This window comes from Megascapheus bottae, chromosome 3 (assembly GCF_031878675.1).
Source record: "Megascapheus bottae isolate mThoBot1 chromosome 3, mThoBot2.hap1, whole genome shotgun sequence".
Classification (NCBI taxonomy): Eukaryota; Metazoa; Chordata; class Mammalia; order Rodentia; family Geomyidae; genus Megascapheus; species Megascapheus bottae.
The window spans coordinates 87,658,188-87,671,054 of NC_143511.1; the positions used below are offsets into that span (position 1 = coordinate 87,658,188).

The following is a 12,867-nucleotide window of genomic DNA, read 5'->3' on the forward strand; positions in this document are numbered from 1 at the left end:
AAAAATTGGGGGGTGGGGGTGGGGCAGGGAGGGGAGGTCTCTCTTTTTACTCTAGCATAGCCTACGCCCTTGACATCTTTTTGGTCTCTCACGTGCATCTGTCATGTGACTGGAAGCCCAGCAGCATCCAGATTAGTGCACTGGACAGAGAGTTACCGCCAAGCTTTATGAAAAGATTGCTTTTCACATGTGCACTTTCAGCCCCTGAGACGATCCCGTGAGAGGCATTATAATCCTTATTTCCATTTTCTGGGTACTCATTGAAAATGGGCAGTGGTTTCAGTGTAGTCTGAGAGGACACACTGAACTCTGGTACTGATGCAAGGAGAGGTAGGGGTGCTACCTCTGTTCTCCCTCCTAGCTGATGAGGAGGCAGTGAAGGCTAAATGACAATATCGCTAAACCATAGAAACGCTACACTATTCCTAAGTTTAAAAAAATAAAAATAAAAACTTAATGTTCACAGAGTATATGGTACATACCAAAGCTCACATGGAGGGCTATGTCTGCAGCAAACCCTATGACTGTCATATCATTATGGCTTCCACTTTAGAAAAGACGTGCAGAGGGAGGATCAGAGAGATTAAATGCTCTTCTGAGGGCCACAGCCAGTCAGTGACAGCCAAACGCAGGGGTAAGCAATCCGCTCCACAGAGCACTGCTACACCAGGCCACCCCTTCATCACCACCAGGAACCCAGACCATCCCTTCCAACATCCATTAATATTCCTAGGCTCCCAAGTCAACGGCCAGCTCCATCATTCTGAGCGCAGTCCTGCAGAATGACTCAGGCGAACAAAGACCTAGAGGACTAAAGAGTCTAACGCAAAACCTCCCACCGTAACCATCACTAGAGAAGGAAACCAACACGTTCATGTGACTCGGGGAGTCAAAGGCAAAAGTCAACGAACAGAATTCTCTTCCATGCAGACGGGGAGCAAAAAGCTATGATGAGGAGTGACCTAGAGCAAGGTCACCGTCATTTCAATAGTTTCTAAAATAAAAACAAGGAGGGCTGCACATGTTCAAAAACAGTTCAGACACGAGTGTCTCTTTTAGTCTCAAAAGTCTATCTTCCTCCGATTTCTGGTTTTCTTCCCCTCTTTCTAATTTTCCAAGCTGCCTGGTAACCTCTCTTTGAGGACAAGGTGGCTATTTTCAAGCTGCTGGTCCTTCCTTTCCAAGTTCCAGCAGGGATCCACACAGCCGCACTCCACCCTCTTCCCTCAACGGATGGCCTCGTTAACAGCCATGGAATGAGACTTGTAGGCACATACTAAAAAGTAGGCAGAAGGGGCTCTCGTCCTCACACACAAACCTTACTGTACCCAGAAAGAACTGGGGCCCAGAGCCTGCTGGGGCACAGTACCCTCTCCCAGCCCCGAGTGCTCAGAGCGCAGCTCTGCGTCTTGTTGACAGTGACAGCAGTCACACTCAGCAGTACCATATGGGATCCACAATTTAGCTCCATTAATGCTCTTAATTTGAAGACATCAAGCCCTAATTACACACTGGGTACTAAAAAGGCAAAACCCTTCCCTGGTGCCAGCTACTTAGTGGTACTGTTGCCGTAACAGCTGGCTGAGGTAGACGCAGGCCAAGCCGGCCTGTGAGCTCTCAGGTGGAAGGGGCCAGCTCCCAAGCGGGAGCGAGAGGGAACAATAGGGCCCCTCCACCCTGGAGGCTGGTGGTTCCCTCCACTTTCGGTTACTTCTCCCTTGTCAGTGGAATGTATGAGGGGACAGGGAGTGTTGAGCGTGGAGGACGAGTTTCCACTTCCACCCAGGGCCCAGCGCCATGGGGGAGGGGAGTGCTCACCTCCTGCTCCATGTTGCCGTGCAGCCGCAGGAATTTTAATCTGGAGGAGGCAGATGGCAACCGTCCTGATGCCGCCGCCACCGCCGCCGGGGCTCCTGAGCTGCTGAGCAGGGTGTGGAGGAAGAGGCTGTAGTGGAACTCCACCAGCTCGCAGCTCGAGAAAAAGACAATCATCTTCTGGTCCTTTTCAAACTGTACAATACAAAGGGGAAAAGCAAGCAGACCACTTTAAGCTGGAGTAACTCCAAAATGAGTTATTTCTCTAAAGGACATGTTCATGCGGCCTGATTTGGAGACACGGTGACACAGCTTTGAATTACTGAAAGAATAGCAACATCGATATTCCACTGTACAAACACCGCAGGAAAGGAAAAAGACATAGTTCTAACCTCAAACAGAAAACCAAATGTCCTCTCAGTAAAGCTGTGACTTAGCTCTGTCCTTTCCTTCTCTTGCTACCCGCGATGGTGTGTGGCGGGCCCTTTGCAGAAGCGATGCATCTTGAAGCTTCACCCTCAAGCCCCACAACCTGCCTTCTTCCCACATGTCCACACACTGTCTCATGAATCTGGCATACATAGATACCAATACTGGAATTGTCAAGAACTCCAAGCACAAACCCCGGCACTTGCCTCATGTCAGCCTGCTCCTGCCCCCTGGATCAAAAGCTCTGGGGAGCATTTGTGTTAGATTCTGGAGCTTCTAACTTAATGGTTATATGTGAATGTCTGTATCCACAGACTCAAGAGTTGGAACACTTGTGTCTGTTCCTGGGGTCAGACCAGATCTAGGTTGCAGTCCTACCTTACACTTCTGTAGAATAAAGGCCGCCAGGCAGACCAGCCGCAATTTGCTGGGAACGACTGTCACATGCTGGTCGAGGCTCTCTGGTATGGCGAAGCTGCCCTGCCCGTCGTGGGTCTGTAGAAGGATGGCTTCCAGGACCACTTTGTCCTCTCGGTTACACTGCTCATGGCTTTTGTCCAGGAGAGAAATACTGACTGGATTATGCAAACTGATGTCAGCTAGCCGTGTTACACCTTGTATGACAAGTAAAAAGAACAAAAGAGGTCGGTCACATATGCATACTACTACAGCACCTACCCAGGTGGAATTTAAGAATGTCCAAGACTGGATCTGCCCTGCTGCCATACTGGTGGAGGAGAACACAGCCTAATGACCCCGTGTTTTGAAACTTGTCTATCGGAGGCCATAGGACATCCATCCAAAAGGATATCCACACGTGTGCACAACCACCTTCACCCTCCGAAAGGAATGTCTGGTCAAGTTACAAAAAAACTGGATTAAAATGACTTCACGCAGGCTTCTTTGACACAGCCTTCCCAGGGCCTTTGTTTCATGGCCTCGGAGGTCAAACAGAAGACCACGGAAGTGGCTGTGTAGACTACACCACGACTCATGAAGGATGCCATGGTGAAGTGGAACTGGTTTCCAAGCCCTCATTTTTTCATCCATAAAAGCTACCAATGTGCATGTCCTGCCTGTGGGTGTCAGAAAGGAGCCACGCCACCTTTTCAATGAGCACACTAACAAGCGCACATGGAAAGGAGACGGCATCCTAAGAGCCGGGGCTCTGCTCCCTCCGAGCTGCACCATGATAGCCCTGGACCTGCAGAGGCCTGCTTTGTCCTCCTCTGCACCTGGGGTGTACACCAGCAGCAGGCTTCTACCTGAGGTGACTGTGTATCTGGTCCTGGCCTCCCCCTTCCCAGGCCCTGAGGAACACATTCTAGAGAGCAGGAGAAGGTAAGCAGTCCCCAGAGATACCTGTCCCTCTTCTTCCTGAGACTCACCAGGCTACTGCTCTCTAACAGCTCAACCTGGTCCTCCCTTCTTAAGAACAAAGCAGGGGAGGCATGAGTAGCTCACACTTAGCTACTCATGAGGCTGAGATCTGAGTTCAAAGCCAGCCCAGGCAGGTAATTGCAATGGAGACTCTGATTTCCAATTAATCACCAAAACACTGAAAGGGAAGCTGTGGCTCTGGTGGTAGAGTGCCAGCTTTGGGAAAACATCCAGGCCCCGAGTTCAGGCCCCAGCACATGGACATGGACATGGACACATGGACACATGGATGGACGGACGGACGGACGGACACACACACACACACACACACACACACACACTGCAAGCAAGTCTCTGTTACCTTCTGTGAGAGTCGCTGACAGTAAGACATTCTGCCGCTTCTGGCATTCAGCATTAACAGCATTGAGTATCACTGTAATGTCCTTCTCAAAACCCAAATCCAAGATCCTGTAATTGTGAGAAAAGAACTGCAATCTACACCAAGAATAAACATGACACTACAGCAGGTGCCACAAAGATGGCAGACACAGCCCCTGTCCCACCTGTCCTGATCCCCAGATAACCCTCACCTGTCTGCTTCATCCAAAACCAGCCACTGGATCCGGCTAAAATGAATGTTCTTTGTGGACTTTATATGATCCACTAGACGTCCAGGAGTCGAGATAAGGATGTTTATTCCTTTACGGAGTCTGTTCAAAATGATTTATCATAAGAGAAAGTAAATCAACCAGGACTACAGCAAACACAGGAAAGAGGCAAAGGAGACAGTCATCTTGCATATGGCCTGAAGTCAGGGAAAACGTCGAGGCGAATGGATAAGGAGACACACCTGAGCTTGTTCCCTCCCGGAACGGGATTATTAAGATCTGACATTACAGGGAGAACACTCGGGAAGGAATCAACTGTCCAGTTCAATGTTCCTCATCAGACCCTCAGACCCTCCCAGAACGCTTCAGATAAATGGTCATTTAGCCTAACTTTTGTGTCAGGGAGCCTCCTGCTGCAGTGGGCTAATCTGTGCAGGGTCCTAGAATTGCTAGAGATTTGTCTCTTCTCTTGCTTGTTTTTTCCTCACTTTGTTGTAGTACCACTTGAGCCACGCTTCTTAGCCCTAACTTTTGCTGATTATTTTGTATGGGAGTCTAGCAAACGTTTTTGCCTAGGGTGGCCTTGAACAGTAATCCTCCAGATCTCAGCCTCCTGAGTCGTTAGGATTAGAATATATGAGACATTGGAATCTGCCTAGAATCTTTATCTTATACCAAGCCCTGTAGGTAATTTCCACAAAACGGACGGTAAGTTTGCCCCACACATTATGTACAGTAAGTCTAATGTCTTACTCCTCCAACCAGATCCCATTGTTTCATAATAACAGACAGAACAAAAACTTTAGCTGGATGTATTCTCTTACTTTCCTTCTAGTAACCTACTGCTATGTCTGTGTTCTAGCAATGGAAGAAATGATTTGCATAGAGACTTTGCAAATCACACAGGAACCTTTAAAGGAGGGAGCTTTGACTCTTCTGTTTCTGCTGGCAAGAAACGAAAGACATTGATTGGAACTCCAGCAACTATGGAAGAATAGGTGGTAATCTTCTACATGGAAGCCTCCTATGGGAGCAGGAGAGGATGTGACAGCCCTGGGTCCTGACACTGGGTACCATGCCAGCCCTGCCTGCCCTCTGACATCTTGAATGTGAAAGCAAACCAGCTATGTTGCTCTGCTACCTTTTCACTGTTGCTTTATTTACAGATGAACCGAGCTAACCAGTAAGTGCTTTTAAAAGTACATAGACAGCTTGGGATTTATCTGGAGATGACAATTTTTTTTTTTTTTTTTTGCCAGTCCTGGGCTTGGGCTAAGGGCTTGAGCACTGTCCTTGGACTTTCTCAAGGCTAGCACTCTACCACTTGAGCCTCAGCACCACTTCCGGCTTTTTTCTATGTATGTGGTACCGAGGAATCGAACCTGGGTCTTCGTGCATGCTAGGCAAGCACTCTACCACTAGGCCAAACTCCCGGCCCCTGCAGATGACAATTTCTAACAACATTCACTGAAGTTCCCATTTACAACTGGCAAATGTATTCACAATATTGTTATGTGCTATGGAAGTTCATGATCTTATTTCTGTAAACTGAAAATAAAACTCAAGACTCTCAATGGATACAAGAGTCACACCTAGAATGCATAGTGAACCAAGGTGCCTGCAGGAGACCAGGAGGGTTGCAGTTAGGAAGGTAACAGCACTGAGACAATAACAACAGAGATAATCTGTTTGTAGGTCCTTCAGTATTTCAAAGGAACAGAATCAGACTTGACCACGCACTGCTGATGTGGGCTGCATCTGTGTCTGGGAGCAGGAGACAGCATGGAGGCTCGCCTGGCGCACAGGAATATAAGATAGACTCTGAGAGGAAAGAACAACAGACTCATCCTACCTGGCTTTTTCTGATTTTCTCTTTTCTCCACCCATCAACACTCCAGGCACAATCCAGGTAAATGGCTGTAGAAAAAACACACTCCAAATTTAGAAGCTGACAGTCAGAGACTGAAGTTCCTAATCCACCAGCAGGCAGAAAGACACAGGTGCCCAGTGATGGAGGCATGACTACAGACACAGCTCCCGGGCACTGCCGGTGTATAATTGTATCAGCTGTAGCGGAGACTGTAATTTTGGAATAGCTTTCTACACTGTAAGAGACAAATGAGAGCTTTTTCTCCCTGCCCCCACCCCAGTCCTGGGGCTTGAACTCAGGGCACTGAGTTCTCAAGGCTAGTACTCTACCACTTGAGCCACAGCACCATTTCCAGCTTTTTCTTTTTTCTTTCTTCTTCTCCCCACCCCACCCCAGTCCTGGGGCTTCAACTCGGGTCTAGGCACTGTCCTTAGGCTTTCTCAAGGCTAGAGCTCTACCATTTGAGCCCACTGCATCACTTTTGGCTTTTTCTATCTATGTGGTGCTGAGGAATCAAACACAGGGTTTCATGAATGCTAGGCAAGCATCCTACGATTAGGCCACACTCCTAGCCCCAAACATGAACTCTTTTTTTTTTTTTTTTTTTTTTTTGCCAGTCCTAGGCTTGAGCTCAGGGCCTGAGCACTGTCCTTGGACTTTCTCAAGGCTAGAGCTCTACCACTTGAGCCTCAGCACCACTTCTGGCTTTTTTCTATGTATGTGGTACCGAGGAATTGAACCCGGGTCTTCATGCATGCTAGGCAAGCACTTTAACCACTAGGCCAACCTCCCCGCCCCCAAACATGAACTCTTTAAAGGATCTAAGTAGCAAGCTCTCCAGGCCTTTTCTCCTGAAGTCTACTTAGAAAACAAATTTCACTAAACCCACAGCCTTGGAGCTGTACTGCTTGGATAAAAGCTAAGCACATAATGAGGTGCCGGTGGTTCAGGCCTAAAATCCTAGCTACTCAGGAAGCGGAGTTCTGAGGATCGTGGTTCAAATCCAGCCCAGGTAAGAAAGTTCAAGAGACTCAACTCCAACGAACCACAGAAAAAGCTGAAGTGGTGCTGTAGTTCAAGTGGCAGAGTGCTAAGCTTGAGCAAAAAGAGCTTAGGGACGGTACCCAGGTCCAGAATTCAAGGCCTAGGAGCAGAAAAAAAAAACTAAGCATACAATCCTTATCTCACTCCCAATGAAATAATAGATCAATCCAAATCTAATTTGGTGGTTGGCAATCTGTGATGCCACAACCTTCTCTGTAGTCTTCTTTCCTAAACCCTACTTGTAGCTTTTTATTGCTTTCCATGGATCCTCTGAGTGTTGGACCCTCAAATCTCTCACTATGATTAGCAGATTATAGGACTTGAAGTTCCAAGAAACACTGGTAATTTAGCTAAGCTAGAAATCAATAGTTACTAAGGTTTAGATCAGTAAAACCAATACACTTATATCTTTGGAAAGCAAAGACATAAGAGAAGAGAGACATAAGAATAATTCCTATTTCTTTGAAAATAAAGAGTGTGGTATATTAGATGTTTCCTCCAAATGTCAGAAAAAGAAAAACAGAAAATTGAACTCATGGCTTATCTTACCTTAAGTAGTTTCTGGACAATGTTAAAGCTTTGTAGAGCCAGCTGCAAATATTAAAAAGTATAGATGATGAACAGGGTCATTCCCACCTTTTTTAAAAAGATACTCTAAATGGATTAGGGTTCAAACTTGGACCTCAAGTTAAGACGTAAGAAAAATAATGCAATACGCAGAACCGACAAAGAAAGTATTTTGTTTTTAGACTGGCTCTGAAACCTGCCTGTTTGGGGAACCAGGGTAAAGATACCAGATCTATTTCTTGGACATACAAAAAATAGTGTTTTGTGCTCCCTCTGCTGGCTCAAATTCCCACAGTGTTGCACAGAAGTTCAAGTCAACGGTGTTCCAAGATGGAAGAAAGCAGTCAGCGTACACTTGGCTTTCCTCAGAAAAGAATATACCATGCAGAATGGTGGCTTCATTGCCTTCAACCAGTTGTGGCTCTTAACTTATTACACAACAGTTGCAGTGAATTGCAAGCAAAAGATCTTGAAATTTAACAACCATAAAAAAGCACTCATGAGTTAGAAATGTCACTTTTTGGTTTTTATTCTTCAAAAACCCATGAAGTAACTTTTGTTATTTGCTAAATCAGATTATGTCCTTTTTTGTGTGATTCATGTTTATGAACAAAGTGGAAGAACTCTGTTCAGAATAAACTATTTAATGTAAAAATACTCTACATGTCATTCAGATATTAAGTGTATCTTCTATGGCCTTATTCTGTACTTTTAATGTATATATTTCTATCTTGTGTGATTTGTATATTTCATAGGTCTTAAAAAACAAACATGGGGCTGGGAGTTTGGCCTAGTGGTAGAGTGCTTGCCTAGCATGCACAAAGACCCGGGTTCGATTCCTTGGTACCACATACATAGAAAAAAGCTGGAAGTGGTGCTGAGGCTCAAGTGGTAGAGTGCTAAGACTTGGGAAAGTCTAAGGACAGTGCTCAGGCCCTGAGCCCAAGCCCAGGACTGGCAAAAAACAAACAAACAAACAAACAACAACAACAAAAAAACCATGGAGGGGGCCAGGAGTTTGACCTAGTGATAGAGTGCTTATCTAGCATGCACGAAGACCTGGGTTCCATTCCTAGAGTGCTAAGACTTGGGAAATCCCAAGGACAGTGCTCAGGCCCTGAGCTAAAGCCCAGGACTGGCAAAAAAGAAAAAAACAAAACAAAGCAAAACATCGAGAGGCTTATTCCAATGGATGATAGAATATAAAATAAAATGTTACTTGTATATTGGTTAAAAAAAAAAAGAATATACCACGCATAAAGAGATAAATAAAGCAGATAGTGAGACAAAGGGCTAGCCTTGGGGAACTCTGTTTTAAGGTGCCATACCACTTCCTGAGACAATGCTATGGTTTACTTGAAGACTGGCAAGTCTTTAGATAACGGTAAAGTTTACATCCCCAAGTTAACAAAAACTAAACAAACCCAGCCAGCCCAATGAAAACCAAAGAAAGTGAAAATCAGTAGATCATAACAATTAACCTCCTCCAAAAAAGCCTTTACAGAACTCTGTTATCCAAGCAAACAGACCTGGTTTGCACGTATTTACTATGCAGGAAGCATCTCAGTGAAGGTGGAGCCTTGGTGGTGGCTCCTTCTTGAGCCTGGGCAGACGAGAAAAGGCTGCCTGGAGCTTCTACTGTGACCTTCTCTGCAAGGAGGTTAGGAACATCTGATAAAGTAAACAGACACCCTAATCGAAAATGCCCTTATGGGTAAATATCAGAGATTTCTACCAAGAAAGAAGAAGTCTATCATGAAGCTTAACTGTTAGGAATAATTTAAGAGGAAAAAAAAAAAAAGTAGCAGGAGCTGCTTAAAGAAAAAAAGGGGGAGCTTCTATTCAGAGCCAACTGATTTTGGTTCTTTTTTTTTCTTTTTCTTTTTTTGGTGGCACTAGGGTTTCAACTCAGGATCTTTCACTTGCAAGACAAATATGCTACAAATTGAGCCATACTTCCAGTCTACTTTTTTTTACAAATTTTAAAATATAAAACTGCAATTCTTGGAAGTGGAGCTGTGGCTCAAGTGGTAGAGTACGAGCCTTGAGCACAAAATGTGAGGAACAGTGCCCAGGCCCTGAGTTCAAGCCACAGTACTGGTATATTCAAAAACAAAAAGCAATTCTCTTAATAGTTTTTTTGGTTGTTATAGTTGGTTGTCGGGCTTGAACTCTGGGCCTGGGTGCTGTCCCTGAGTTCTTCCTCTTAATAGTTTTTTTTTTTTTTTTTTTTTTTGCCAGTCCTGGGCTTGCGCTCAGGGCCTGAGCACTGTCCTTGGACTTCCTCAAGGCTAGAGCTCTACCACTTGAGCCTCAGCACCACTTCTGGCTTTTTTTCTATGTATACAGTACTGAGGAATTGAACCAGGTCTTTGTGCATGCTAGCCAAGTACTCTGCCACTAGGCCAAACTCCCCGGTCTTCGTGCATGCTAGGCAAGCACTCTACTACTAGGACAAACACCCGGCCCTCTCAATAGTTTTTATAGGTACAAAAACTAAATAGATTTATGATGGCCCCCATGCAAAGAAAACTATTGTAGTGGTTGTGTGTAGTAGGGAGAAAAGTGGTAAGCACATTCAGTCAGCAGGTATTACTAGAAAGTAAATGAGCCACTCACCTCTCTCGTTGGCACGAGCACCAGAGCATAGGGGCCATCACTTCGCTGTTAAAGAAAAAAAAAAAACACACCATGACCAAGACCAACTCCAGACAGATGAACTTAGTCTACAAAACACCAGAAGCATTCTCACAGAAGGAAAAGAGGAAACGAAAATGCTGCCATCAAGCCCACAGCTACACATTACTCAAAGAGTCCTGGCCTGTGCACTCAAACAAGAGGAAGACGTGATGTTTATAACTGGAAAATTATACTTTTCAGTTGCTTCTAGAGGAAAAATTAAGCCTCAAAAGAAACAACTGAGAATGTATTCTATGAACGTATTTCAGTCAAGTAGCTGAATGTAAAATTAATGTATAAGAAACAACAGTCAGGGGGGTGGGGGAAGAGTAATGGGTACTACCAAGACATGTGAAAGGGTATCAATGTATGTGAATTAACGCACCTTCTATCTGGCAAATATCATGTAACCCTTTTATTAATTACAATAATAAAAAAAAAAAAAAGAAACAACAGTCACTAGGTGAGGTAACCCATGCCTATAATTCTAGCTACTCAGGAGGCTGAGAGCTGAGGATCGTGGTTCAAAGCCAGCCCAGGCACTAAAGACCGTGAAACTCTTATCTCCAATTAACCACTAGAAAACAGGAAATGGTGCTGTAGCTTTGAGCTGAAGAGCTCAGGGACACCACCCAGGCCAAGAGTTCAAGCCCCATGACTGACAAAAAGAAATAGTCTTGGGCTGGGAATGTGGCCTAGTGATAGAGGGCTTGTCTAGTATGCACTCAAACTGTGGGTTCAATTCTTCAGTACCACATACACAGAAAAAGCAGGAAATGGTACTTGTGGCTCAAGTGATAGAGAGCACTACCCTTGAGCAAAAGAATCTCAGGCACAGTGCCCCAAATAAACAATTCAAATATAAAAGGACAAAAGTAGCCAATGTATGAAAATAAAACCTCAAATATATGGCAACTGCACATGAAAAGTTGTTCTAGGCAAAATTATGATATAATTTTGTCCCATTAAACATGCAAACAGGGGCTGGGATGTAGCTCAGTGGCAAAGCGCTTGCCTAGCAAGTGCAACGTCCTGGGTTCGATCCCCAGTGCTAAAAAAGAAAAGACAAAAAATACAGTTTAAAGAAAAAAAAATAAATAAATAAACATGCAAACAGAACAAGTGCCTATGCTGACAAGGCAAGAGCACAAGGACGCGTGCACACGGTTACGGGACACGAGAGCACAGGGACATGTGCACATGGCCACGGGCCACGAGAACACAGACACGGGACACGAGAGCACAGGGACACGTGCACATGGCCACGGGACATGAGAACACAGACACGGGACATGAGAGCACAGGGACACGTGCACACGGCCACCATGGGACATGAAAGCACAGGAACACGTACACATGACACAGGACAGGAGAGCTGTGGCTCAAGGGGTAGGGCAGTAGTCTTGAGCTGAAGAGCTCAAGGACAATGCCCAGGCCGAGTTCAAGCCCCACCACTGACCAAAAAAAAAAAAAAAAAAAAGCAGAGTCTACTTCCAGGAATATTTTTTTACACATACTCATGTGCATAAAGAAACTGAAGATTATTTTACACACTGCCCAGCATTTATCATAGCTTTGTTTGAAGCCAATACTACACCATATCCATTTCACCAATCAGTAAAGGAATAAGTAAATTGCAGAACACAGTACAATGAAGCACTTGGCAGCCATGAAAAATAACAAGGCAGCTCAATACAGTATTAGTAGGAAATCATAAAAGACAGTACAGTGGTGCGTATTTGTAATTCTAGCATTTAGGAGGCTGACAGAGAATCTCAAGTTTGAGGCCAGCTTGGACAACAGAATGAGGCCATATTTTTTTTTTAAAAAAGGCAAAATATCTATCATAATGTATATGCATTGACCCAAACAAAAATTTCACTTGAAAATGTCAATTTAAGCCAGGTGCTGATGGCTCACACCTGTAATCCTAACTACTTGGGGGGGGGGTGAGATCTAAAGTTCAAGGCTCAAAGCCAGCTCAAGAAGGAAAGTCCATGAGATTCTTATCTCTAATTAACCACCAAGAGAAGCCACAAGTAGAGGTGTGGGCTTCAGTGGTAGGGCATCAGTCTTGAGCAAGAAAGCCAAGTTACCATATAAAGCTCCGAGTGCAAGCTCTAGTACCCAGTACGACACACACAAAAACAATCTGAACACAATGGACTGTCCTGGGAGAAGCAGATCGGGTAACAAGCACTGTACACGAAGACTGGAGGAGAGGACAGAGCACAACATGACCCCATTTTCATTCTGCATATTCTTTTCTTGCTAGTCTTTTTGTTTTTAGTTTTTGGCATTTTTTTTTTTTTTTTTTTTTTTTGGCCAGTCCTGGGCTTGAGCTCAGGGCCTGAGCACTGTCCTTGGGTTTTCTCAAGGCTAGAGCTCTACCACTTGAGCCACAGCACCACTTTCGGATTTTTCTATGCATGTGGTACCGAGGAATTGAACCTGGGTCTTCATGCATGCTAGGCA

At 44.9% G+C, this 12,867-nt stretch overlaps 1 protein-coding gene across 2 annotated transcripts in view; it reads right to left on the reverse strand.

Annotated features, from left to right (window-relative positions):
• Ddx31 (DEAD-box helicase 31) overlaps positions 1-12,867 on the reverse strand; it is a 64,875-nt gene that overhangs the window by 40,798 nt on the left and 11,210 nt on the right. For both annotated transcript variants that reach the window (XM_090330862.1, XM_090330863.1), the window contains exons 7-13: positions 10,333-10,377; positions 7,696-7,737; positions 6,085-6,149; positions 4,215-4,334; positions 3,986-4,092; positions 2,623-2,858; positions 1,819-2,010 (exon numbers count right to left, since the gene is read on the reverse strand). In XM_090330862.1, the coding sequence (XP_090186988.1) occupies positions 1,819-2,010; positions 2,623-2,858; positions 3,986-4,092; positions 4,215-4,334; positions 6,085-6,149; positions 7,696-7,737; positions 10,333-10,377 (807 nt within the window). The remainder of the gene's footprint in view (positions 1-1,818; positions 2,011-2,622; positions 2,859-3,985; positions 4,093-4,214; positions 4,335-6,084; positions 6,150-7,695; positions 7,738-10,332; positions 10,378-12,867) is intronic.